This window comes from Anopheles merus, unplaced genomic scaffold (genome assembly GCF_017562075.2).
Source record: "Anopheles merus strain MAF unplaced genomic scaffold, AmerM5.1 LNR4000503, whole genome shotgun sequence".
In the NCBI taxonomy this organism is placed as follows: Eukaryota; Metazoa; Arthropoda; class Insecta; order Diptera; family Culicidae; genus Anopheles; species Anopheles merus.
In genome coordinates, this window is record NW_024428083.1 from 5,811 (window position 1) to 30,710 (window position 24,900).

At 43.6% G+C, this 24,900-nt stretch overlaps 1 protein-coding gene and 1 long non-coding RNA gene across 2 annotated transcripts; one reads left to right on the forward strand and one right to left on the reverse strand.

The window, feature by feature from the left end:
* Positions 1-23,776, reverse strand: LOC121602555. Its single transcript, XM_041931321.1, has 5 exons — positions 23,675-23,776; positions 6,070-6,273; positions 5,819-5,959; positions 3,967-4,869; positions 1-3,878 (listed from the first exon to the last, which is right to left on the reverse strand). The coding sequence occupies exons 1-5, from the start codon at positions 23,774-23,776 to the stop codon at positions 993-995; spliced, it is 4,236 nt and encodes a 1,411-aa protein (XP_041787255.1). The 3' UTR covers positions 1-992.
* Positions 22,645-24,147, forward strand: LOC121602556. The gene is made up of 2 exons (XR_006006433.1): positions 22,645-23,635; positions 23,712-24,147. It is a non-coding gene; the product is annotated as an uncharacterized LOC121602556 (long non-coding RNA).
* The last annotated feature ends 753 nt before the right edge of the window (positions 24,148-24,900 follow it).

Genomic DNA, 24,900 nt, shown 5'->3' on the forward strand with positions numbered 1-24,900 from the left:
TTTGATGTTTAAATGACTTCTTTATTAATTTATTTAACGTTATATACCTTTGCAACGATACAAATACAACACAAGTGTACAGAGAGCGATCAGCTTTGAAATCGATGAGTAAAAGTAGTGCAACAAATTTTGGGGAGGGAGCTTTTGGAGTAACGCGACGTTCATGAGCATGACTCTTACATTCTACTCGCATGCTTCCATGAACTGTGCCGCAGCTTCAATATGCTTGAGCTTAGAATAATAACTGCGAATATGTTTGAGGAACTAACAATGGAAGGGGAATCCCGCTGGATATTCGTTGGTCAATTAGTATGTCTCAACTTTTATTATTACCAATTATTTCCAACATTTTGCACCGAATCATGCCACATGCACAGCTTAGCTAAACATTTCCACATCTCCTCTGCGGGTGTCCGTTCATTTCTGGTGCGAGGACGAGGACAAATTGATGGTCAGGAGCAAGTAAATGGTAGTGTAGACCATTGCGAATTCCGCTTGTTTTAATTACTACATGTGTAATACACAATCAACAGCATTGTTAAGTACCTCAAATGTCAATATGTCCTCTTAAATGTTGCTTCCAATTGTGTTTTATTGTTACCACTGTGTATGCGATTCCTTAAGTGTTATTACATCGTAACGTGTTGTTATCTATGGTCCGAGCATATTGCGAGTGTAGCATATTGGAGTATACAAGTATGAAATTAATGTTAAATGGATTTTTGTTGCTGTTTTACGTGGTTCAAATTATCAACTATTAGTTTTTCTTACTTGCACAAGGGTGCCGTAGTTAAGGCGGCATCGATAGATAACACGCTTCATAAACTACATCGGTTTTTGCTTTTTGCTCGAGCTTCGTCCTTCACTTTACCTTTTCTAAAGACGATCTTGGCATAATATTCGCATCAATGCAGATGTGCCGCTTCTGAAAGGTAAGGAAAGGAAACTCAGACCAGTTTGTGAGTAGTCGAAGAGCAATATTTGCCATGATTTTATCCGTCACTATCTGGCACCACGCTTTCTGGTCTCACTTTTTGATCCGTTGGGCATTCATCTAACATAGGAGTAGTGCTTGCTGGAGCCGCTGTTAAAGAAGACGAGGACGAGCGCAACAGAGGCCTACAATCATCAGCCAATTCGACTGAAGAGACCATCAAATCGTCATGCGCCCCGACACTTGTGCTTGAGTTGGCGACTGTCCGTTCATGCTCGTGGCATTCGCATTGGCAATCTTCCGGATTGACATAATTGTACACTTGACCATCCAGAGCCGTTTCTCGACGATCATTCGTGTAACCGGCACTGTCATTGTTGGCGTTACGTGTTTGCGATAATGGTTGCTGTTGCTTTTGTGGTATTGCTGTTATACGTTTGGGTGCTTTTCGCAGTTCTGGTATAGCTTCCACATCGATCCATTTGTAACCGGGAGGCGTGACTGTGTTTGCAGACGATGACGAAGCGGACGCTTTACGCGGTGGCAGTGGTGGCGGCGTTGGTGAATCTTCTGATACAATTCCGCGGTTACTTATTACCATTGAGGACATCATCGCCGTCGTTGTGGAAGTCGATCGATATTGTCTACCCGTACTTCCACTACCAGCAACACTAGTATTTCCACCTGCATTTCCTCCTGCTGTTGTAGTTGTCATTGTAATAGCCCCCAACGATGAGCGATGCTCAAAAACTCGGGATCCCACTCCTGATCCGGTCCCTTCGTTGGACTTTTTGACCGGTAGGCTAATACGAAGCTTTGCCACATTTGAACTGTTTAGTGTAGACGTGGAGTCGTGTAATGTTGCTTGCTTATCTCCACCGGTGGTAGAACGTACCGTCATGCCTCTCATTCCAGCTGACGCCGAACGATCATGGCAATATTTATCCAGTGAGCCTGGATGGATGGGTGTTGTTGAGCGGGGTCGTTCAAGAGGATACGTCTTCAAATCGATCTGCGTGCGCTCCTTTGCTGGCACCAACTTGATGCCAACCGGTTTCTCTTCCGGCAATGTTGTGGGAATATATGGTAATTCGTCGTCGAATGATTCTTGAAAGACTAGACCAGCACTTTCGTGATCCTCGATCACGAGCATATTTGGTCGCAGAGCATGCCGTCCCGTTTGTATCGAAGCGGAATCAAATTCCGAATCCTTTTCACTTTCTGACGACGCCATTCCGTCGTCGACAGTGGCACTGGAGCCTGGCCGTTCGATCGATGGCGTCTGATCATGATCATGGTGCTTTTGACGATGGACATGATTGTGAAGCTGATGATGATGATTTTGATGTTGGTGTTGGTGATGGTTTGTATCAATACATTCGGCTGGGCTAGTACTACTGCGTGATACTATTGGAGCCGCTTCATCATCTATTGCTTCTGTACTCTTAAGTGAACCGTAACTGTCCCGCTTCTGCTTTCTTTCTTGTTGTAGCTGCTGCTGATGCTGCTGCTGCTGCTGTTGCTCTAGCTTCTGTTGCTGTCTTAACTGGTGCTGTTTTTGATGTTCATGTAGTTCCTTCATCAACATTGCTCCTTGCGCCTGCATGACCTGTTGAGGTGAAGATGATGTTGTTACACTATGGGCTGTCACTAGGTCGATTGGATGCTCACTACAATTACCGGCCAACAGTTTCCTTGTTTGTGTGCCGTCGCCACCAATAACAATACTACCGTCGATCAACATGTTGTTGCTGTCTCCCCTATGCACCTGCTGGCACTGGGCTTTCTGAAGCGAGGTTTCAGAACTTTGGCTTACGGTTGAGCTGTTACGGTTCATCTCTTTAGTGTAATCTTTCAAAGTGGTGCTGAATATCTGCTCCTCACTGCCAGAACCCATACGCATTTGAAATAAAGCCGCCTGTTTCTTACGCATGGAAACACTTACCGAGGACGTTGGCGCTTGATTAATTTGTTGCATTGTATGAAGTTCTATATCAACCGTTTCCTTGTTTTCCGTCGAAGTAGGTACAGAAGATTTTGGTACTTTTGCTCTAGATGCAGGTGGTGGAGGCGGTGGCGGGGGAGGCGGAGGCATGGCTTGATTACCGTGCCTTTGTTCCTGTTTCCGGTTTACAGGTTCTATATTATTGTTCGTCGATGAGTGCGATTTTGCCTTAGAGCATTTTTCACCATCATCGAGATCTTCACTAACATGTTTTTCAATGCGCTGTGATAGCTCCCCAATAACATTCTCCCAGTTATGTGAATTATTTTCCTTATCCTCAATTGGGGATTTTAGTGGAATTATAATACTACCGTCCGGATTGTCAATCCTATAGCATTTGAGCGGTGGCATTGGCTTGGGTCGATCATGTATCGTAACTGTCATATTGGCAATGCGTTGCTGCTTAGGTGTTTTGGCGTGTTTTTGAATGCTACTGCCATGTCCTGTGGGTGTTCCTGAAGCGGATACCGACACTTGCCTTTCAAATGCACTTCCTCCTGATGATGCCGCTGCTGCTTCCATAAAGGAAGATGATGTTACACCAGCCGCACTGCGGAATGAACCCAAACGCCGTTCCTCTGGCGGCGTGTGCAGTGGAATATGTATACTTTGGCCATCGAGCGGTGTGTCATAGTAGCGTAATCCTGTCGATCCAGGCGATCGTGCTGCAGCGATGTTGCCTTTCGTATGTTGGTCGTAACCAGCGGAATTGGAGAAGGATTGCCCAATACCGTCTGCTGCCGAACCCATTGGCGAAGGAGACTTCGACTTTGGTTCCCGTTTAGATTTGAACATTTTCAGTACCAGCTTCTGCTTCGAAGGTGTCGAGTTGGCCGATGCGGTAGGTTGATCCGTTGTTTGATCGTACTTACCACCAAGTGTGGTCGATTCATTGGACGCCGTCGATGTACGCTTTTTCCGGGGAAGGTGCTGCTGTTGCTGTTGGAAATTATTAGAATAATCAGTGAAAATAGCCTCTAAAAAATTTAAAAAATCAACAAAAAGAGTTCTTTCTGTTAACACTCACGTTTGCGGGTGACGGCGATCGGGTAACACTGGACGCACGTGTTCGATGTTGATTGTGGGTTGCTGCCACCGAAAGGTCCTGGATGTTGTCCTTCGGTTTTTCTACGACACGTTCGTTGTCTGCAATGCCGTTATCGCTGTAGCAATGATCCGGTTTAAGCTTAATTCGTATATACTCTGTACCACTTGGCATGACACCAACTATTGAGTTCTTCAAATCACGCGGTGGAATATGACGCTTATTGCCAACGCTACGGCTTGTTTGATTTGTTTTGATATTTTGTATCTCTAGATTGTTCGCCGTGCTCATGCCGCAATCCGACTTACGCCGTGTATGACCCATCATGGTACTTTGTTGTGCTGCAGTTTGAACATCTCCACCACCAGGAGGTGGTTGCTGAGGAATGTTTTCTTTTTCTCCTCTGTGGTGACCATTTCCTAGGGCGGAGCCAGCTATCCCTGCGGAAGATAGCACGTGCACTCCTTCCGCTAGAACTGCTTCCGTCGGATCTTTCTTTCGGGACAGTATGACTTGTTCTAGCATCTTTTCCGTAGACGGCTCCAGACTACTTCCAACAACACCACTTTCGGCATAAGTCTGTAGAGGTTTCGCACCGCAGAAAGAGGTTTCTAGTAGCATCTTATGAGGCGAGGGTGACCGTGAAATGCCAGAAACAGCCGATGTAGCCGAAAGTTTGCTGTTAGCTGATCCCTGACTACCAACACTTGAAAGCCGGCTAGTACGTCCAGAAATGGACAGGAATGCCACTACCTCAGAACTAGCAGAATCTTTACGATTATGTTGCTGCTGATGCTGGTACTGATATTGCGACTGACTAGGCTGTTCCTCTAGTTTCCAAATGATTGGTGAGTAACGTTGTGTGGGGCAGGAACCGTAGTTTATCTACAAAAATAATTAGATCAATATGACATACGTTTTTCTAGTGACTTTTTTCAAGTATTTAATTCGATTTTTTTAAACAAATTTTATAAATAACAGGTTGGCTGATAAGTCCCCGGTCTGACACATAGATGGCGCCGCTAGTATTAAATGCATATTATTTTTATATAGTACCAACCTTCAAGTGATTCGTGTCAAAATTTGACGTCTGTATGTCAATTAGTTTGTGAGACAGAGCGTCTTTTGTCAAGCAACTTTTGTCAAGGCCCCATATGAAGAAGAAAACAGTTTTGTTCCACCAAGACAACGCACCGTGCCACAAGTCATTGAGAACGATGGCAAAAATTCATGAATTGGGCTTCGAATTGCTTCCCCACCCACCGTATTCTCCAGATCTGGCCCCCAGCGACTTTTTCTTGTTCTCAGACCTCAAAAGGATGCTCGCAGGGAAAAAATTGGCTGCAATGAAGAGGTGGTCGCCGAAACTGAGGCCTATTTTAAGGCAAACCCGAAGGAGTACTACCAAAATGGTATCAAAAAATTGGAAGGTCGTTATAATCGTTGTATCGCTCTTGAAGGGAACTATGTTGAATAATAAAAACGAATTTTGATAAAAAAAATGTGTTTTTCTTTGTTAGACCGGGGGCTTATCAGCCAACCTGTTAGGTAAAAAAAGGCCCAATATTCTAATATGTTGTATTGAAATAAAAAGGGTATAGGAATATGATATTACATAAAAAATCGCTTTATTCGAATACTGGAGTTACGCTAGTACCAGGGATTTCGTTTAACAACAAATAGACACTATTGCACGTTGCTTAGGGTTCAAACTTATCTTTAACTTTTGTATTGCGGGTTATGTGCAATATTACCATTAAACAGATAAATGCACAAATAATTTCACGTAAGAGGTGTATATTTCCCATTGGTGTTAGCTCCGATTGGTACTTACTTGAGTATTAGGTTTTTCTTTCTCGCGATTACCCTTCTCCGGTTCCATAAACTGCAGTTCCTCGGTAGAGTTTCGTAAGTCCAGTGTGTCTTCCTCACGAAAACCAAGTACACCCGAGTCTTGTAACGTACCTGTACCGACCTGCGTCAGGTAGATCGATACCACATTAAAATTAAAAAAAAAGTTTAAACTGATGATATATCCTTATTTGTATTTATATGTCTAAACCACAGAAGTTGTCCAAAATTTACCTGTTCAAACACATTTTCGGGACTACTGTCTCTACTGTCATGATGAGATGAATGGGATGAGGCTCTACTGATGTCGATGCGTGGTGTTGCAGGTATCAGCGCCGAATGACCTTCGTATGGTTTTGTCGGAGAGCCACGAGACGAATCAATTGATGATTTTTCATGCGACCAGCGTTGCAAATTATGATGATTTTGTTGCTCCATCTGGAGATACCGAAATTGCATTTGAGGTTAAATGACATTATGGAACATGAAAGGCATTCACGAAAGTGTTACTCATAATAATATTATTATTATTATCTTAAATTAACTAACTCTTGTACTTCAGCTTTCGACATCTAATTATGACTTTTTAGTTTACACATTGCAGAAATGCATAGTCAGTGAATCATGTGTGTTGAAAGCGCTAAGTTTTGGTGAGTTCGTAAATTTGACTTTCTTCTATCGATGGACGATGCCGTCGAGCTCATTTTACATTTATAGCTACGGTTTTTTGATGAAAACCAAATTTTGTGTGACTTTATCTTATAGATAAGTATAAAATGGCTACATGACCAACTATAACGATAGGAAACATCATTTCCTAGCGAACGTTAAAGAAAGTAACGAAAAAGCCGCATCACAGTTGATTTTTATGGACTTTTTCAAGATTTCATTAAACTGGTGCAGTTTAAGGGAAGTTTAAGGCTCCAGTTTAAGGGTATTTGCTCGAATTCCCGATTATTCGTGCTCGACAATGTCAATTGGGAAGTCATGACTACTTGTCATGAGCAACATAAGACAACTATATACATCAAATCATAAGCTTTAGATAGCAAACGAGCTCGTTTTTTGATTTCAACGCCTCACTGCTATCTTTCAAAGAATGTTTAGTCCATGTACTGTTCCATCCATTTATTTCTGTATGAAATATCCGGAGTCTCCTAACAACAAACGATCGTCAAATATTTAACGACAATGCAGCTAACGACACCCGTTATGACCCAATTGACATTTTCTAGCACGAATAATCGGGAATTCGAGCAAATTCCCTTAAACTGGAGCCTTTAACTTCCCTTAAACTGCACCAGTTTAAGGGAATTTAGAAAATGGCCTTTAAAATCAACTGTGATGCGGCTTTTTCATTATTTTCTTCTAGATTCGCTCGGAAATGATGTTTTCAATCGTTATAGTTGGTCATGTAGCCATTTTATACTTAAATAATATCAATTTTTTATAAAATAACGTCACACAAAATTTGCTTTTGTTTTTCATAAAAAAATCAAAGCTACGAATGTAAAATGAGCTCGACGTCATCGTCAATCGATAGAAGAAAGCCTAATTTACGAACTCACCAAATCTTAGCGCTTTCAACACACTTGATCACACACAAATCCACAATTTCAGGCGTATTGAGTACTAATCAAGCAAATATGGGATAACAATTTCAAGCAAATGTCACTTGGGGACTGTCGTCTGAAAAAAATCAATTCCCTTCAAATTTTTCGAGTAGTTTAATTATTATTATTACTGTTGAAAAGATTCTTTATTATTTTTTTATTTCTAATCGCGTGAAAAATTGCGTGTCTTAAATAAATAAGACACTATTAAGGAATAAGACCTATAAAAAATTAAGGTTTCCAGCAACTGGAAACTGGACTTCCCTCCGCACACAAACAGATTTTCATCTCTTTGCGGTTGCGAATCCCCTGCTGTAATTATGGTTTTGCACTAAGTTTTGTTGATAAATTATACCAATAACAAATCCAAACTTACGTAGGCTTGACATACAGATAGGTGAACGTATTTTTGAAGTCGTCCCTGAATTCACCTTGATACTGCGTTCGAGAGGATGATGCTCATAAGGCTAACGAGATGTAGGGCGACCTCACTGTCGTGCAGTGTATCAAGCTCGTCAGGCTCTGGTGGGCTTTCCATATTGTACGCATGGTAACGGACGACCAAGCCCGTAAACTCTTTTGGGCTGGCCACAAGGACAGAGCGGGCATGGTAGACCTAAATTGTGTAGGTAAGATAGCGTGGAGGCGTCAGCCGTTAAAGCTGGGATAACGGTATGGCAGACGAAGGCGCGAGACCGTGAACGGTTTCGGACACTCCTGAGGTAGGCCAAGACCTTAATGCAGTTGTAGCGCCGGATAAGTAAGTTAATACTTAAAGAAGACCTTTACTACCTCAGCTTTAAAAATCTTTTTTGGGCGTGCTGTGTATTAGTGCTAGTACTGAGCCAAATGATTCATTTCACGACGCAACCCGGAGTTGGATGCGAGTCGTTTGAAATCCATTCCGACCCATGGGATCAGCGAGATCGTAAGGTCGGAATTGAAATCAAGTTTGACCCGTAGTGCGGGTCATTCGATGCAATGAAACATAAGTGGCATCGACCTGTTGGTGCAGCGAGTTCAGGTCGGGGCTTGAACCTACTTTTGCTCGACCCGACCTCGGTCGCTTATGTGTTAATGCACCTACTGTCAGCGCCTACACGCGTGGTCCAAAACAGCCGAAGTCATACAAAATCAAGAAAAAGTCTGCGCCCTTTTGTTCCGGCGTCCTTGCGAAGTTTACCGAGCCGAACCGAATAGTTGTGTTCGATAAACATGTGTGCGTAACAGGTAGCAGCATTTGTACTGCTTACCTGTCGTATGCCACTGTGATACCGAGCGAGACGCATAGACAACGCGTCTTGAGGACATGTGTAGCCGTGAAGAAACTTTTCTTTGTCTCTTTTGCCTTGTCCTTGCCTTTAGATCCTGATGAGTGAAGCATGCATACCTTCCGGGTACGTTCGGGGTATAAGGCCTGTCCCTCTCATGTTATAGGGTTTCATACTTTATCTCAAGACCACGGGACCCCTTCCCGAATCTGTCTTAGCCAAAGCCAAGACTGCGGTATGATGCTTGAAAACGTTGATGATACCTGAATTCATCGGATGCAATGCTGAATCTGCGGCACATTTCTCGAACACACCGGTCCGCGCCGAGGACATGCGGTCGAATATTTTTTTACACGGATAACCTTTGTGTACATCAGTGTACTGAAAACAGTCAATTATTTTTTCTTGTTTTTACCAAAAAAGATTATTTAAACAGTTCAAAGTACTTTCTTAACACTTGTAAATATTTTAATTAAACAAATATGCATTCACTCATTTTATTAAATTGTCTTTTTTTTTTGTAAAAAAACGAAAAGGATAATTGAGTGTTTCTACTACACTGATGTACACAAAGGTTATACGTGTAAAAAAATATTCGACCGCATGTCCTCGGCGCGGACCAGTGTGTTCGAGAAATGTGCCGCAGATTCAGCATTGCATCCGATGAATTCAGGTATCATCAACGTTTTCAGGTATCACCAACGTTTTCAAGCATCATACCGCAGTCTTGGCATTGGCTAAGACAGATTCGGGAAGGGGTCCCGCGGTCTTGAGATAAAGTATGAAACCCTGTAATGGTAAAGATAGAATCGTATGTAATCGACTCTGCATTCGGGCGTGGGTAGGCCCTTGCGCGCCGTTTGTACCCAGACAATGACTCCAGGTCGCTGGTAGAAGCTCCTGGAGATGTGTGGCGGATCAAGACTAGGCGACCGCGCAGGGTCATAGCGTGTAAATTCCATATTTAGCCTTAAGGCTCGAGTCACCGACTTCTGTAGGGGCTCCATTCTCCGCCTTAGGCTTAAGGTGATGGGTCAAAATGGTGTCAGTTTTAGACACTCGTCCAAGACCGCCAGGCCAAGACCGCGCCTTAGTAGTAACCCCGGATGTAGAAAGTGGGCACATAGGCTATACACTGCGTAATAGTTACAACTTTGTAAAACATTTCGTTCAACAATCGTTCCTTCTTCTTTTTTCTCTTGTGTTTTGGCCCAACAACCGTTACTGGCTGAAGGCTGTCCTGCCCCTACTTTCAGTGACATATTTCTTAAGGCCGGGCTACATTGATCGTACTCCGTAGTGTAATTTTGATTTTCACTAGCGCATCTGGCGGAGGCTGGTGGAAGCTTTTTTTGTCATCAAGGGAATGGTCGCACCGGATCTCAAAATTAAGTAGTTTTTTCATCGTTTTTCGATGTGAAAACGGCTGAAATACTTGCACAGCATATTTATGTATCAATTACAAAGCTTTTCCAGTCCAGTAAAAGTAAAAAAAACATGGAAAAATAACATATTTTCTGAAGCGGCTACGAATTGTTTGGCAAAATGCTTCGGTCAGCCGCCGCCAGATGCGCTAGTGAAAATCGAAATTACACTTGCGAGTACGATCAATGTAGCCCGGCCTTAAAGCCAGGGTACATTGTCCGTACTTGCTAGTGTAATTTCGATTACAACAGCATGAGCAACTAAAATGCATGCCAACTAAAAAGCGTGCAACTATTGAATTCTAGCTGTAGTAGGATGAGGCTGATTAACGAAACGTCAAACCAAATTTAAAAAAAAATCAATAACGCGTTGTTTAATGCGAACAACCAAAATAAAAATAACTTAAAATTGGGGGCCTTCACGATTCTAGTTAGTTTTTTGTATGGAGTTTGACAGTTGGAGGCTGAAATCATGTAAACACTTCATACAAAACCACACAAAAAACTAGCCTGCAATTTTCAGTCTAGATTATTCTAGCTACAAAGCTAGAATTAGATTCGAGTACCTACTCGAAAACACGGTGTTGTTTACATTCATCCCAAGGTGCATTAAAGAAATCAGGTGATCGAATCTGGAATCAAAGTGTATGTAGTCCAGGTGGTCTCAAAGCATTTTTTATAACCAAATTTGAATATCACTTTTTGACAGAACGAGTGAAAACTTTTGCTCCAACGAGCTGTCTGGAGGCTTGACGAATACTCAAAACACTCTTAAAATCTTCATTGAGAAGCAGAAGCGATAAAAATCAGTCTTCTAAATTCATACACCTTGGGATAAGCCCACCTGTATATTATACTCACTTAGATAGCTGCTCGAAAACTGCTATACAATGCAAACAGCTGACAGGCTGAAATTTCAGCCTACGAGCTTCAAACGGAAAGGGCCCCAATGTTGGATTTCTTTCATTAGACCCGGGTCTATGTACATGTTTCGGCAATATTTGTTCAATGGCATCACCTCTGTGTTTTTCTGTTTTTTCAAAAATTATGCACGTATAGTGCAGCGCCGTTTCTCCGGGCTCATCGGGATCCCGCTGTGCAAAGCGACGGAAGGCGTTATGGCGTTCTGAGAATTTTATCATGCCTTCCTTTTCTCTCCAACGGCAAATTTGTCAAGCAGCTCGTCGAGCTTCCCCTCCCTGGCTCCGCCTCATACCCCTCGCCTGTGCGCGCTATCGAAGGTTTGGATGTGTTGGTGCGTCAGACGGCCAATCGCTGTCAGCCGTCGTCCGTGCTTTTTCCCTCCATAGCGCCATCTCTTTCTCGCGTGTGATCAATGCTCGCGAGCTGTTGTGGCGCCTAAAAATGCCGTTAACAAACATTGCGGCGATGAAGTTGCATTTTCACAAATCAAACCAAAAAATCGCAATGAGTTCAAACACTGTAATATAAAAATGACTAAGGAATCGCTAGTTTACGCAGGAGGGTTTGCTGTGCAACGCGCAGAACCCTAATTCGCGTTAACACGTTCAGTCCGGCGCTGATTTTCATGGGCTTACCGTTCCGCCGGGATCTAGAACGCAAGCTGATTGTGCAACCGGCATACTGGAAAGTCCACTGGCAGTCCCTGGGGCCTGCCATCGAACTTAACGTGTTAAGCATTAAGCATAACTTTGTTACACTAAGCTTTTTTGCTTTCATTTGGTGTAGATTAGGGGAAAGCGGGGCAAAATGGGCATGTTAAGCAGTTTACTGAATATTCCTTTGAATATGCCACAAAACAAAATTTTTCTTTCATTATTGTATGCCTCCACCCTTTATCTATGGATTTCAATTGCCAATTAGAATGAAAACAACTTAAAACCATGAAAACAGTGCAAAATAAAAGTTGATGTTTTACGAGCAGTTATTTTGACACGCGGGGTAAAATGGGCATAGCCCTGGGGCAAAATCAAGGTGTTATAAATGACAAGGTGAAGTTTTTCAGAGCAAAATGACATTTCTCGACTTGACATTTCTCTTCCGGGGGCTCCGGTATAAAAATCGGGGAGGGCTGGTGCGGGGTAATGAAATTAGTATGCAGAGAGTGACAGATGTCCTCCACAATGTCGCCCAGCAAAAGCGATAAAAATCAACCTTCTAAATACATTATCCTTGGGCAAAATGGGCATATGTAAACAAACTGTGAAACGTCAAAACACTGGGGCAATATGGGCCACAACAACTGCGCTTAGGTAATGGTCTATGCTTTTGCGCACGTTTCGTCAAATGTATTTTCATTCTATCTTTTGTTTTGCTGGTCAGGAAAGCCCTAAAAATTCTTCCAAAAATAAGTTATTAAAATTAAAACAGTTTTTACACGTTTAAATCTACAAAATCGAATCTTTTGAAGCTGTGTCTGTTATCATTATTGAGGCGACAAATACAACACCATAGCCTCACCAAGCGCCGTATGTCAAAAGCATCTGCCCATTTTGGCCCAAGTGTGACTGCCCATTTTGCCCCAAGTGGAGCATGTTTGTATTTTTTGTTATATTAGTAAAAATACGCATTCAATCGCCTTACTTTCTTCAGACCAATTGTACAGAAATATCATATCTTCTAAAATATATCATATAAAACTTCAACGCATCCCTGTAACACTGGTTTAAGCTTATTTTCGAAGTGGCAAAAATTACATCAATATGCTGCTAAACCTTATTTTGAATTTTTCTTGATTATTTGTTATGTAAGGGTTATGAAACTTACATGGTGTACATAGAACACACTAATGAATACATTTTGAGCATTGGAAAGTATCTTTGTAGTCAAATAATGTTTAAATACAGGGTGCCCATTTTGCCCCGCTTTCCCCTACACAAATATGCTGAGCCGTCTGCGCAAGGGTGTGTGTGTGCCAAAACTGTCGCCAAATGTGTTTTCTTCCGGAATGTTATGATCGATCGAAGGAAGGTGTTCACGACAGTGGCGGAGTGGGGGAATCGGGGGTGCCCTAGGCGGAAAGACGAGTTGAGGCCCCTGTAAATGGTAGCTGATGACCGGGAGGAGGGGGTACTGGCATACGGCTGTTATGAGATTGAACATTATACTTAAATTGCCGGCGGGGTGGGGGATTGGCGATGGAAACCCTACGATCACCGGTCACATGTCCTAAAATTGTTGCCGGCGGAAGGGGAGGGGGGGGGGCAGAAGGTTCTCCAGCGGCGGGGCCCCAACGACCATCTTTCCGGCGGCCCTTGTCGCTAATACTCTGCTCACTTGTAGACATACGGCATACTACAGACTAGCGATCTTCGGCGACCGCCTAGTCCGTCTACCGTTAGATCCGCCGCTGGTTCATGACGGTGTTTTTTGTTGTGGAGGTGCATCCATCCTCCTGCTTGCAGCGTATGCATCGGGAAGGAGACAATGTGGCAGTATGCAAGTTACCCGCTGGTACTCAAGTCCTGAAAAGGCTGGTATGATCGCGTATGATCGCATAATGACAATAATAATAATAATAATAATAATAATAATAATAATAATAATAATAATAGTAATAATAATAAGAACTTAGCATAACAGTCCACACCCGGGGAAGAGTTTGTCTTGACTTTGTTGCTGCCGGGTCTACTGCTGTGGCGCGACAAATGCACGGAATGCACTCGACCAAAACATGAGCCTACCGATCCGAACCCATTCCAAGGCATTGCCGGTCAATCGGCGTCATGATAACTACTCCAAACCAACAAGCCATCAGATTCTGGACGGACAGGTGCAGCACCATACGCGCACCGTAATAAACAAATCCAGAATCCCCCTTTGTATGGATTCAATTAAACTTTTGTTTCCACTTGCGCCCGCTAGCTTAATTGGAAAGAAATGTGCAATATATCACACGCACGTTTGCTTAGATCGTGTGTCTTTTTAATACCCCCAACAGCAGAACCGATCACAAAGATCGTGATGCCAATCCGATAGTTGTGTTGTCTCTCAGGTAGCGAAATTGAAAATGCATGGACTTTGTAGCCGCAGCGGATGAAAATGTACGCACCAGAATCAAATAGTTTTGGTGTTTCAAAACGCACGCACACACCCAAACACACAAACACGCGCGCTCAAACTCACATACACACACACACACACACACACACACACACACACACACACACACACACACACACACACACACACACACACACACACACACGCACGCGCACACACACACACACACACACACACACACACACACACACACACACACACACACACACACACACACACACACACACACACATGAACGAATGTGCGCACCCGAGCACGCACCCACGAAAGCGCGCACGCGATAACGCACCTACGAACGCGCGCACGCGAGAACGCGCCTACGAACCCACGCACACGCACGATCTAGTGATAGAGTGAACGGACACTTTCCCCGCGCTGTGTGTGTGTGTGCGTGTGTGTATCGAGGCCCGAAAACTCGAGACAGATTTCGGCACATTAAAAAAAATTATTGCCACTATACACTGTGCTACATGATGCTTAGAAGGTCGTTGAAGCATCAAACATGTTCAAATAAAAAATATTAGATTAGTGTTAGACGTTCTCCTACGCTTGTTTTAAATAGGCTTCTTCACCCTCAACTGGCAGGGGCATCGAATGGTCTCATCAGCAGCGGCACGAAATAAAATAAACCATCAATACACCGATAACACTTTGAATCCCAATCCAGCTTCTCCCACAGCGTCTCAAGGTCACACACAAATTAATAAATGCTAACACCCACCAATAACAACAATACACAACCGCAATGCACATATGAAATCAACGCATACACCACAACAACCAATCAGCTGGCGGCGGAAGGCACGGGCAGAAGCGCAAGTAAGGCAAGGCAGGGTGAGGGAGGGAGAAGAAGCGGACGAAAAAATGGGCGCCAATATTTTTAAATTTTTTGACTGTTTTTTTTTACATCCGCCGCCATAAAAAGTTCGTCCATTTCGCCAACAGATGGCGCTAAACTTGCTCGACCCAGCGCAGGAATCGCTGAAGTCCTGCGCGGGAGACCAGCCAAAATCTGCGCTGGCCAGCGCAGATTTTGGTACATTTCCTGCGCTGGAAACTGCTCGAATTTGCGCAGCGGGACAGTAGAACGTCGATTATCCGGGGGCGGATTAACCGGCGGGCGGCTTAAGCACCAATCGAACACGACAACGAACATGAAAAATGTATGGGATTTGACATGTTTGTCTTGTTTGTTTGTTTGTGTCTGAGGTGCACCATATGATTATATGGGTTTGTTCGAGTCGGATGTCGTGTTCGATTGGTGCCAGAGCGCAGCCTTAATCGTGCGCATAAATGTGACAGCTGTTCAAACGTATGGCGAACATTTGCAGCGATAGACAAGTGGACAATCTGTTTTTTGTGCAGCTCTGTAGTGTCTAGTGGTATTTTTGACATTCATTTTTGTTCATGAACAGTTGTTACACCTACAGTTATTGATTTAAATAATATACACGGACTGGAATTTCGCGGCCGCGGAATTCCGCTTGCTGAAAAATGTATGGATATGACAGTTCGGGAAAGTTGCCGTTGACACTTTGTATATGGGTTTGACAGCAGGCGGGATTCCGCGGCCGCGAAATTCCGGTCCGTGTATTTTGGCCTAACGATTAATCGATTGATTCAAGGTGAATTAATCATAAAAATAGTGGATTTTGAAATTTTTACATGAATTAGATATTTCTTGGACCATTATCCGTGCAAATCGATTAACCGGCAACCGTCCGGTCCCGAGCTGCCCGGATAATCGACGTTCTACTGTATATATTTTATCACAAATTCCTGATTTTTATTTTATTTTATTTTATTTTGGTAAAACTCAGCCAGTTTTTATTAACTTCATATATTTCAATAAGAGTATTTTAAATGTGCCATGAATTAAAGCTTTCTTTGTTATAACAATGTGCTTTGATAACGATTTTTTCTCTTTTTCTTCTTATTTGATCGGTAGGGTTTGACCTCCTAGATATACTTTCAACCGTTTTTTTTTTTTCAAATATTCTGCTGGGCACGTAATGTAATTTCTTATCAGCACGGATAAAAGAACAGCCGGATAAAAGGTAACCTGATAAACGACGCTTCACTGTATTCGCGCACAAAAGTAAAATTAAAATTAAAAAAATTAATTTAACAAACAATCCGGTATGCAAACAAATCCGAAAATGTTCCTGCAACAAATAAACATGAAACAAATTGATTTCATTCTCTTGTCACTAAAACGTTCGAGAGAATATGGCAACAAATATTCGCGCAACATTTTCATAGTCCCGAGCCTTACTCACTTTTACCATTGTTGTGTCTTTGGCTTGCACCAGGTACTTTATTAAAAACACTGATATAACAGTACACATAATAAATATTAATTCACAAGCACAATACACACTAAAATATTCGGCCGCACGCCAGCCGTACCGTGCCCTGCCGGGAGCCCTGCTCAACCGACTGCTCGCAACACTTGCTTGTCCGAGCGCACCACACACACTAAGCGGCCCGCGCTTAGTGTGCGTACGATAGTGTGCGTGACACACTGTCGTCCCCTGGACATTGTCCAGTGGTAGCACAACTACCACGGCATGTCCAGGGGTCGGCACGGCTGCCCACAACATCTCCCCCTTTTACTTATCCGGAGGGGGTCGAACCGACACGCGCATATTCCATTGCGGGAATATCGGTGTGGTGACACCCTCCGGCCATAGATCCTTGTCCTGGGGCATTTTTGCGCAAATGCTGTTCCTAAGCTGCGACCCCGCTACCCGGCTACCGCAACGCTGCTACGATGTTGCAGGATATCTCCCCGACGGCGACCGTAATGTCCCGCTAGCCTCATGTGGCAGGAGAGCATTACCAAGCAACTCGTTCCGCACGCTGCTACGCTGCTGCTGGCGATCTCTCCGGCGGCGACCGGTTTGTCCCGCAAGCCTCATCCGGCTGAAGAGCATATCCCAGCAGCCCGTTATGGCATCCTGTAGCGGTGGTACAATTGCTGCAGCAAGGACGGCACACATTTCGCCTTTCTCGTCGGGAGCAACACGTCGGTGCTGCAACTGGGGACGGAATGCGACCTCCCCCTCTCTCCGACGAACACAACGGCACCAGCGGGGCGGCATGGGACAACGCCCCCCTCTCCGTTGACACTCCAGCTGCAGCGGGGCGGCATGGAACCTCGCCCCCTCTCCGTCGACACAACGGCAGCAGCGGGGCGGCATGGGACCTCGCCCCCTCTCCGTTGACACTACTGCAGCGGGGCGGCATGGAACCTCGCCCTCCTCTCCGTCAAACACGACGGCTGCAGCGGGGCGGCATGGGACCTCGCCCCCTCTCCGTCGACACTACGGCAGCATCGTGGCGGAATGAAACATCGCCCTCCTCTGCGTCAAACACAACGGCAGCAGCGGGGCGGCATGAGACATCGCCCCCCCTCTCCGTTGACACTACTGCAGCGGGGCGGCATGGAACCTCGCCCTCCTCTCCGTCAAACACGACGGCTGCAGCGGGGCGGCATGAAACCTCGCCCCTTTCCGTTGACACTGTTGCTGCAGCGGGGCGGCATGGGACCTCGCCCCCTCTCACTGGTCTACGACGGCTGCAGCGGGGCATGGCATCTCGCCCCCTCTCCGTCGAACACAGCGGCAGCAACTCAGTGACCTCTCGCGTCACCAATGATGGCCCGGCAGCTAGGCAGAAAGACAATTTGCCTCTTACACTGCCGGCGCTCCTTGGGCTGCAGCCCGACGACACCTAGCGTCGCCGCAGATGGCCCGGCAATCAGGCTTCGACCTTTCCATTGCCGGCGCTCCCTGGGCCTGCAGCCCGGCGAATAAAACATCGCCGAGTGTGTGTGTGCGGCTGTCCCTTCTGTCCCCATCGCGGGACGACAGCCGGGGCCACGGTCTTAACGGCGGCGGCGGCAGCGGTCCTCGTCCAACGGCGTCCCACTGTCGCGGGGACCCGTGCCATCGCGATGGCGCCGGCTCCAACCGACGCGCTCGATCGCGATGGCGACCGCGGGTTCTTCTAGGGATCCTCCTTACGCAAGAGGATCCCATCCTCGTCGCCACTGTTGTGTCTTTGGCTTGCATCAGGTACTTTATTAAAAACACTGATATAACAGTACACATAATAAATATTAATTCACAAGCACAATACACACTAAAATATTCGGCCGCACGCCAGCCGTACCGTGCCCTGCCGGGAGCCCTGCTCAACCGACTGCTCGCAACACTTGCTTGTCCGAGCGCACCACACACACTAAGCGGCCCGCGCTTAGTGTGCGTACGATAGTGTGCGTGACACACTGTCGTCCCCTGGACATTGTCCAGTGGTAGCACAACTACCACGGCATGTCCAGGGGTCGGCACGGCTGCCCACAACAACCATCCTATAACAAATTTTACAAAAAGCTTCTCATTTTCAATCTCTCACTATAGAGCGTTACTTTTTCACTCTATAGTGAGACGTTGTTGGCTAGTGAGTTGATGTTAGGTGCGGATAACTTGGATGGTTTTTGTACCATGTACTTGCACCGACGTAGCGATTCATCGATGTAGGCGTTGGACGAAAAACGACAAATCATAAACAAACATATGTATATGAAGTTGTATAAGGCCGCAAATACACGACGCAAAAAAAATTGTCGAAGGGAATGTCCCAGAATCCTCGGTTATTGTAGGACGTGGACGTGAACCACTTTGGTCACCGACAAATCAGGATCAGTACACCGTCGAAGACTCCAAATAAAATTTGCTCCAGCAAGCTGTCGAGAACCTCAAAGCGCTACGATTTATTAATCAGTACCTGTGCGAAAAGACGCCGCGGAAGGCGCTGACGATGTTTCCGAGTATGCCGCATTTAGCCAACTTTGAGCAGATACAGCCAGACCTGCTACAATGCGCCATATCCGCTGCAGAAATATTTTCCCTGGTGAACGTGAAGCACTCTTATGCTTTTGATGTGCTGGACAACATATTATTGTAGTTAACGTGAACCCATTGATCAACGAGCTACAAACGGTGTAGGATATAATTACAGCAGCAGTGGACAGCTACGGGTTGACAAAACAATCAATCCGAGAGGAGACACATACTGGACAAATATTTTTCCTTGATGGTCCTGGTGGCACTGTGCTCTAAACTATTTTTGCGTACACGCGTACTTGCTGGACGCTGGAACAGTTCCTATAACATCCGTGTACAGTTAGCACAGGCTGAATTGATGAAACAGGCATCACGGATCGTATGGAACGAGACATCAATGAGCAGCCGCTATGCTCTAGAAGCTCGCGCCTTGGATCGCGTCCTGCAGGATGTTATGGGAAATCGCCAAACGTTCGTTAATAAGGTGGTTCTACTATGTGGCGACTTCCGACGGATACTACCAATCGTCCCGCGTGATATTAATGACCAGGTCCTGCAGCAGTGCATCCAACTGAACATGCTGTTGGGAAAATTTAGGGTATTGTGTGTGCGGGAAAACATGCATATTCAGACAGCCCAGACTGTTCAAGATGCTAAAGAGCCGAAAGAGTTCGCAGAATTTCTGTTCCGTATCTCCGTACGGCATATGATATTCCCGGGTTTCGATAAGGCGTATGCCAAGATATCACGGGACTTGATATTACCTGGAACATATGATCCAAAAGGTAAAGCAAATTTATCGCAAACAGTGTGAATTTTGATAAAAATAATTATTTATTTCAACAGGTACACCACCCATAATTTAATTTGTATTATATTAAATAGAAGAAAATAATATAAGCATAGAACAAAATTTGTTTACAAAGGATCCAAAAACGAAATTATTGAATGATGTAAAGTTCTTATATACCCCCCAATAAACGTTGCGTAGCCCAGTAACCGGGGCATTTTAACTAGTCCTATAACAAATTTTACAAAAAGGTTCTCATTTTCAATCTCTCACTATAGAGGAGTTACTTTTTCACTCTATAGTGAGACGATGTTGGTTAGTGAGTTGATGTTAGGTGCGGATAGCTTGGATGATTTTTGCACCATGTTGATGCTATGTCTTGCACACTTTGCACCGACATAGCGATTCATCGATGTAGGCGTAGGACATAAAACGACAACCATGTTTACCTCAAACAAACATACGAATATCGTCCATATGTATGTAAAGTTGTGTAATATGTATGAAGTGATCTAAATAGCACAAAGATGAAATAAGTACAGGTAAGTTTAAAATTAATTGCAGCAGCTTCCCTGGTATATTGGTACGGGTAACCAGTGGATCGTGCGCCACCACCAGACTAATATCGTTATTGGCTGCATGGTGTACTGTTGATGTTGGGATTGCTGCATGACGACACCAAAATATCCAGGATCCTACAGGAAGCAGTCTGATTTAAAATGCTCAATTATCTGCGTCACATGTTTGCCCTTATATTGTCTGAGGAAGTGTCCCAGAATCCTCTCTTATTGTAGCACGCAAACGTGAACCGCGTTTGTGAAGACTTTCACCGGCAAAATCTGGACCGGTACGGTACTCCGTTGAAGACTCTGAGCAGAAACGGCTGCTGCGAGCTGTCAAGCTCCTCAAAGCGCTGCGACTCATTGATCAGCACCGGCGCGAAATGACGCCGCAGAAGAAGCTGACGATGTTTCCGAGCCGCAGTTAGCCGACTTTGTGCAAATGTGCGACCAAACCTGCTACAATCTGCCTTATGCTATCGATGTGCGGAGCCTTATGGGAGCACTCTTATGCTATCGATGTGATGAATCACATATTAGCAAACGTGAACCGAATGAATAACGAACGGTGTACGATGTAGTTACTGCAGCAGTGGATAGCTACGGTTTGACTTAACAATCTATCCTTGATGAACCTGGTGGCACCGGTAAGTCGTTTCTGCTCAAAACTATTCTTGCGTACATGCGACGCCAATCAAAAATTGCAATCGCAGTGGCTTCGAGTAGAATTGCTGCTCTGCTGCTAACCGGGGGACGTACGCTACACTCTGTAAGCTATCGCTCAACCTGGACGCTAACAGTTCCTGTAACATCCGTGTACAGTCAGCACAGTCTGAATTGATGCAACAAGCTTGATCGTTTGGTTGTGTCATTTGAAAGTTGTGTGTAAGTAAGTTTGTAAGTAGGGTATTGCTCAAGGTATTCAAGATGCTGAAGAGCGGAAAGCGGTCGCAGAATTGCTGCTCCTCATCGGCGAGAGTTACATACGGCAACAATGTGAATTTTGATGAATAAATTATTTATTCCAAAAGGTACCCCATCCACAATTAAATTGATAGAATTTTAAATAATAGAAAATTAAGAAATCATAGTTCTATATACTGCAATGTATGTTGTAAATACTATAAGCATACAAAGCAAATCTTTTATAAAGAATCCAAAACCAAAAAGGGTTGATTGAAGTGCAATTCTCATATGCCCCATAAAAAACGTTACATAGTCCTGTAATCGGGCCATTTTAACTAGTTTTAATTAAAGTTTGAATGAAGTAAACAGTAAATAACACGTTTTAGGGCAATTTTATTTTGGTACTGGGGCATTAAAAACGTGTTTAAAATAAAACAAAAAATCATTTCATTTAACATAATCAAAGTATGCGAAATGAAATGCTCGTTTTGAGCACAATAAATACAAATTCATATACAGAAGGAAGGAAAAAACACCAAAAAAGTTTTATGACAATTATTAGTCTGACAACGTGCACAGAAGTTCGATAAAAAATTGGATCTTTCATTGAAAATGCATTATAAAAACAATTTTAACCAACGATTATTTGGTAAAAATATTCCTTTTAATTAATTTTTGGGTGGCACGATGATGGCATGATGACAACAAGAATATAGTACAGTGATAGTACTCCCTCATACAAAGTATATCGTATAATGTGTTCTAGTAAATTTTTAAAAGTGCTTAAAACACCTATTTCAATGAGCAAAGTTTACAGTTTTATATAAAAATTGCATGATTGATGGATTATGAATTCATTTGATTTATAGGCATCGAACATAACACTACAGGCGACCCCCGAGGTACGACAGTAGTTGGGACCGAAACAATGTCCCAAAGAAAGGCGTAAGTATGTCGAATATCTGTGAATATAAACTTGATAACCGAAGTTGGAACCGAAGTGGGTGGGTCGTGTGGTACAGTCGTCAACTCGGACGACTCAATAACATGCCCATCTTGGGTTCAAGAATTGACCGTCTCCCCGAAGCAAGGACTGACTGGACCCGGTCCAGTTACGCGACACTCGAGATACGCGAATTTTTATTTTTGACAGTTCATTTGTCAAATCAGTATAATTTCATCAAATAATTGTAAAATCAAATTGCAATTAAATTACAATATTATTTTAAATTACTAAAAATACAGAAATGATCAAATTTTCTTCTTGCATGAAATAAGTAATAAAATGCATAAAAAACTAAATTCAATCAAAAATAATTATTTATCAACTATATTTTAGCTGAAAAACGTGATATTCGACTTACAATAAGCGAAAATCCGAGTTACGCCAATGTCTTCGGCGCGCATTATTCGCGTAACTCGGGGAAAGACTGTACTCAAAATCTCTCCTGCACCGAAACAATGGTAAGGAATGCAACTCAATACAAAAGGGTTCCCCCATTACTGTTCTGTTCCAGCATAAGGTTAAGATCGAACAATCAGGAATAGACCTACCTTGAATGGAATGTAATGTATGATTACAACAGCATTAAGACGAAGAGAGTCTTTTCAAAAGTGCACTTTGACCTTAATTTGAATGGCATGAGTGGTGTACATACTAACTGGGTTAAATCTTGCTATCATGTAGAAATAAGAGAAAAAATACGGAAAGCAAAAGAGAAAGCAATAGAAATGAGCCATGGAAAACACAAGACGAGAGCTCATACGAAAATGCGAGGAAAACTCTGCGAAGAGAAAAGTACAGAGAACAAAATATCTTCAGGAAAATGAGGTTTATACAAACACATAACCCTTCATACAGTAGGCGGAAAAACAGCCATCCTGTTTGAAAAACTTAAAACACAAACGACTAGCGTTAGATGAAAAAACCGCTATCTAAAAGGACATTGAACAGCAACAGCAGAAAAAAAACCAACCAAGTAGCCTAGAAATCCCGACCCTATACCACAATGCTGACCTCTTTTGGATGTTCGAAGGATCTATTTTTAAAACACGAATCAGCCTGACGTGATTAAATAATCGGGTCTATATCGCACTAAACGAAGCAAGCCTCATGTGCTACGCTCGGCATCTTAAGGCTTTCTGCAAACAACAGGACAATTTCGAAGCTCACTTTTGCCATGACAAACAACTCATCGTCTGTTTCTTGTTTTTTAATTGAAAAAAGTGCATTATGCATTACTAAATGTTCAAAACCAAGCAAGGATCGATAACAACAAACCGCACATGTATGGTGACGTAATGTTAAGAGGAAATCCTTCCTGTTCGATTGAATTATACAGGTAGAAGAGTATTTCAAAAAAGTGGTATATTTTAGTTACCTGTGCTTTTTCTTCGGCCGATGTATCTTCCATTGAGGCTATTGGTGCAGGACCAAGGCGTTTCTGTTTGCGAGACGATGGAGACGACGATGCTACATTCATCGCGTATCAAATACGACTTGGAGTTTTAGTACCGCAGCAAGGAAGGATGAAGGGAAAATAAAGGAAAAGAGGAGAGAAAGCTACGATTCCAGAAGGAGCTCACTCTTCGGCACGGCAAGTGAAAAAACAGCACGAAGAACTTTGCCTCGGATTTGTAATGAAAAGCTTTTTGGTATTGTTTTCGCTTCTTCTATTCACTGTAACCCACACTTGCCGTTTGATCAATCACTACAATGTTTCGATCCGTGGTTTATCTGAAATACCAGTAAAAATCGCCCCCATGCCTACTGGAATTATTAACCGTTAACGGGTACATCGTTTTGCCTCGTACTAAAACACAATCGAACCGATAAGGAGGACGTCAGCAACGATGACGGCGTGATGCAACTGTGTTCGGCATGTATTGATCCATTCCTCAAATTCCGATAGCTTCCGGAAAGATAGCTGCAGCATGTGTAGTCTGCAAGAAGAACATCGAGAATGGAAAATGACACCAGAGGACGCACTACGGGTGCTTCACTCACTTGGCTAGGTCGACGAATGCTACCAGGAAGCTTTCGTATAGTTGAAAATTCATCGAATATTATTCGATAACAAGAACTACGACAAACTGAAACTACTTTTCGTGAGTGGCTGCTTTCATTCACGAAAAATTACACTTTTGCACATTTTACAAATAAAAAACGCTCACACACATACGCACATACACACACACATCCACACACACACATATGCGTGAGGGTAGGCTGGAAAGCATTCGCACTACACGGGTACACGTACCTTTTGTGAATAGTTGCAGATACTATGCCCACTAACAGGATCTTTTAGGCACTTTTGCAGATTAATAGATTTGTACTGAACCATAAAACACGATAGAACAGAATTATTTTTTTTTCAATGAATCTGTTTTACCTCAAAGCTTGAGCTTCAATCTTATGCGAACTTCCATTCTCGTTGCATCATTTATTATTCACTAGCACTGCCAAATCTACCACAGTTCCTTGGCGCTTTTCACTTTTTATCAACTTGGTACCTATTTTTTCCACATATGACTTCCGTCGTTCAAACAATTTGCAGCAATTTCTTCATTTGTATGGTGGGAATGAAATTTTAGACGATGCTTC

Excerpts from the sequence above, each read along its gene's own strand:
- LOC121602555 (XM_041931321.1), bottom strand. The coding sequence starts at position 23,776 with ATGAATGTAGCATCGTCGTCTCCATCGTCTCGCAAACAGAAACGCCTT. Across the intron at positions 4,870-5,818 it reads AAGAAAAACCTAATACTCAA|ATAAACTACGGTTCCTGCCC; the intron begins GTAAGTACCAAT and ends TTATTTTTGTAG. Across the intron at positions 3,879-3,966 it reads GATCGCCGTCACCCGCAAAC|CAACAGCAGCACCTTCCCCG; the intron begins GTGAGTGTTAAC and ends AATTTCCAACAG.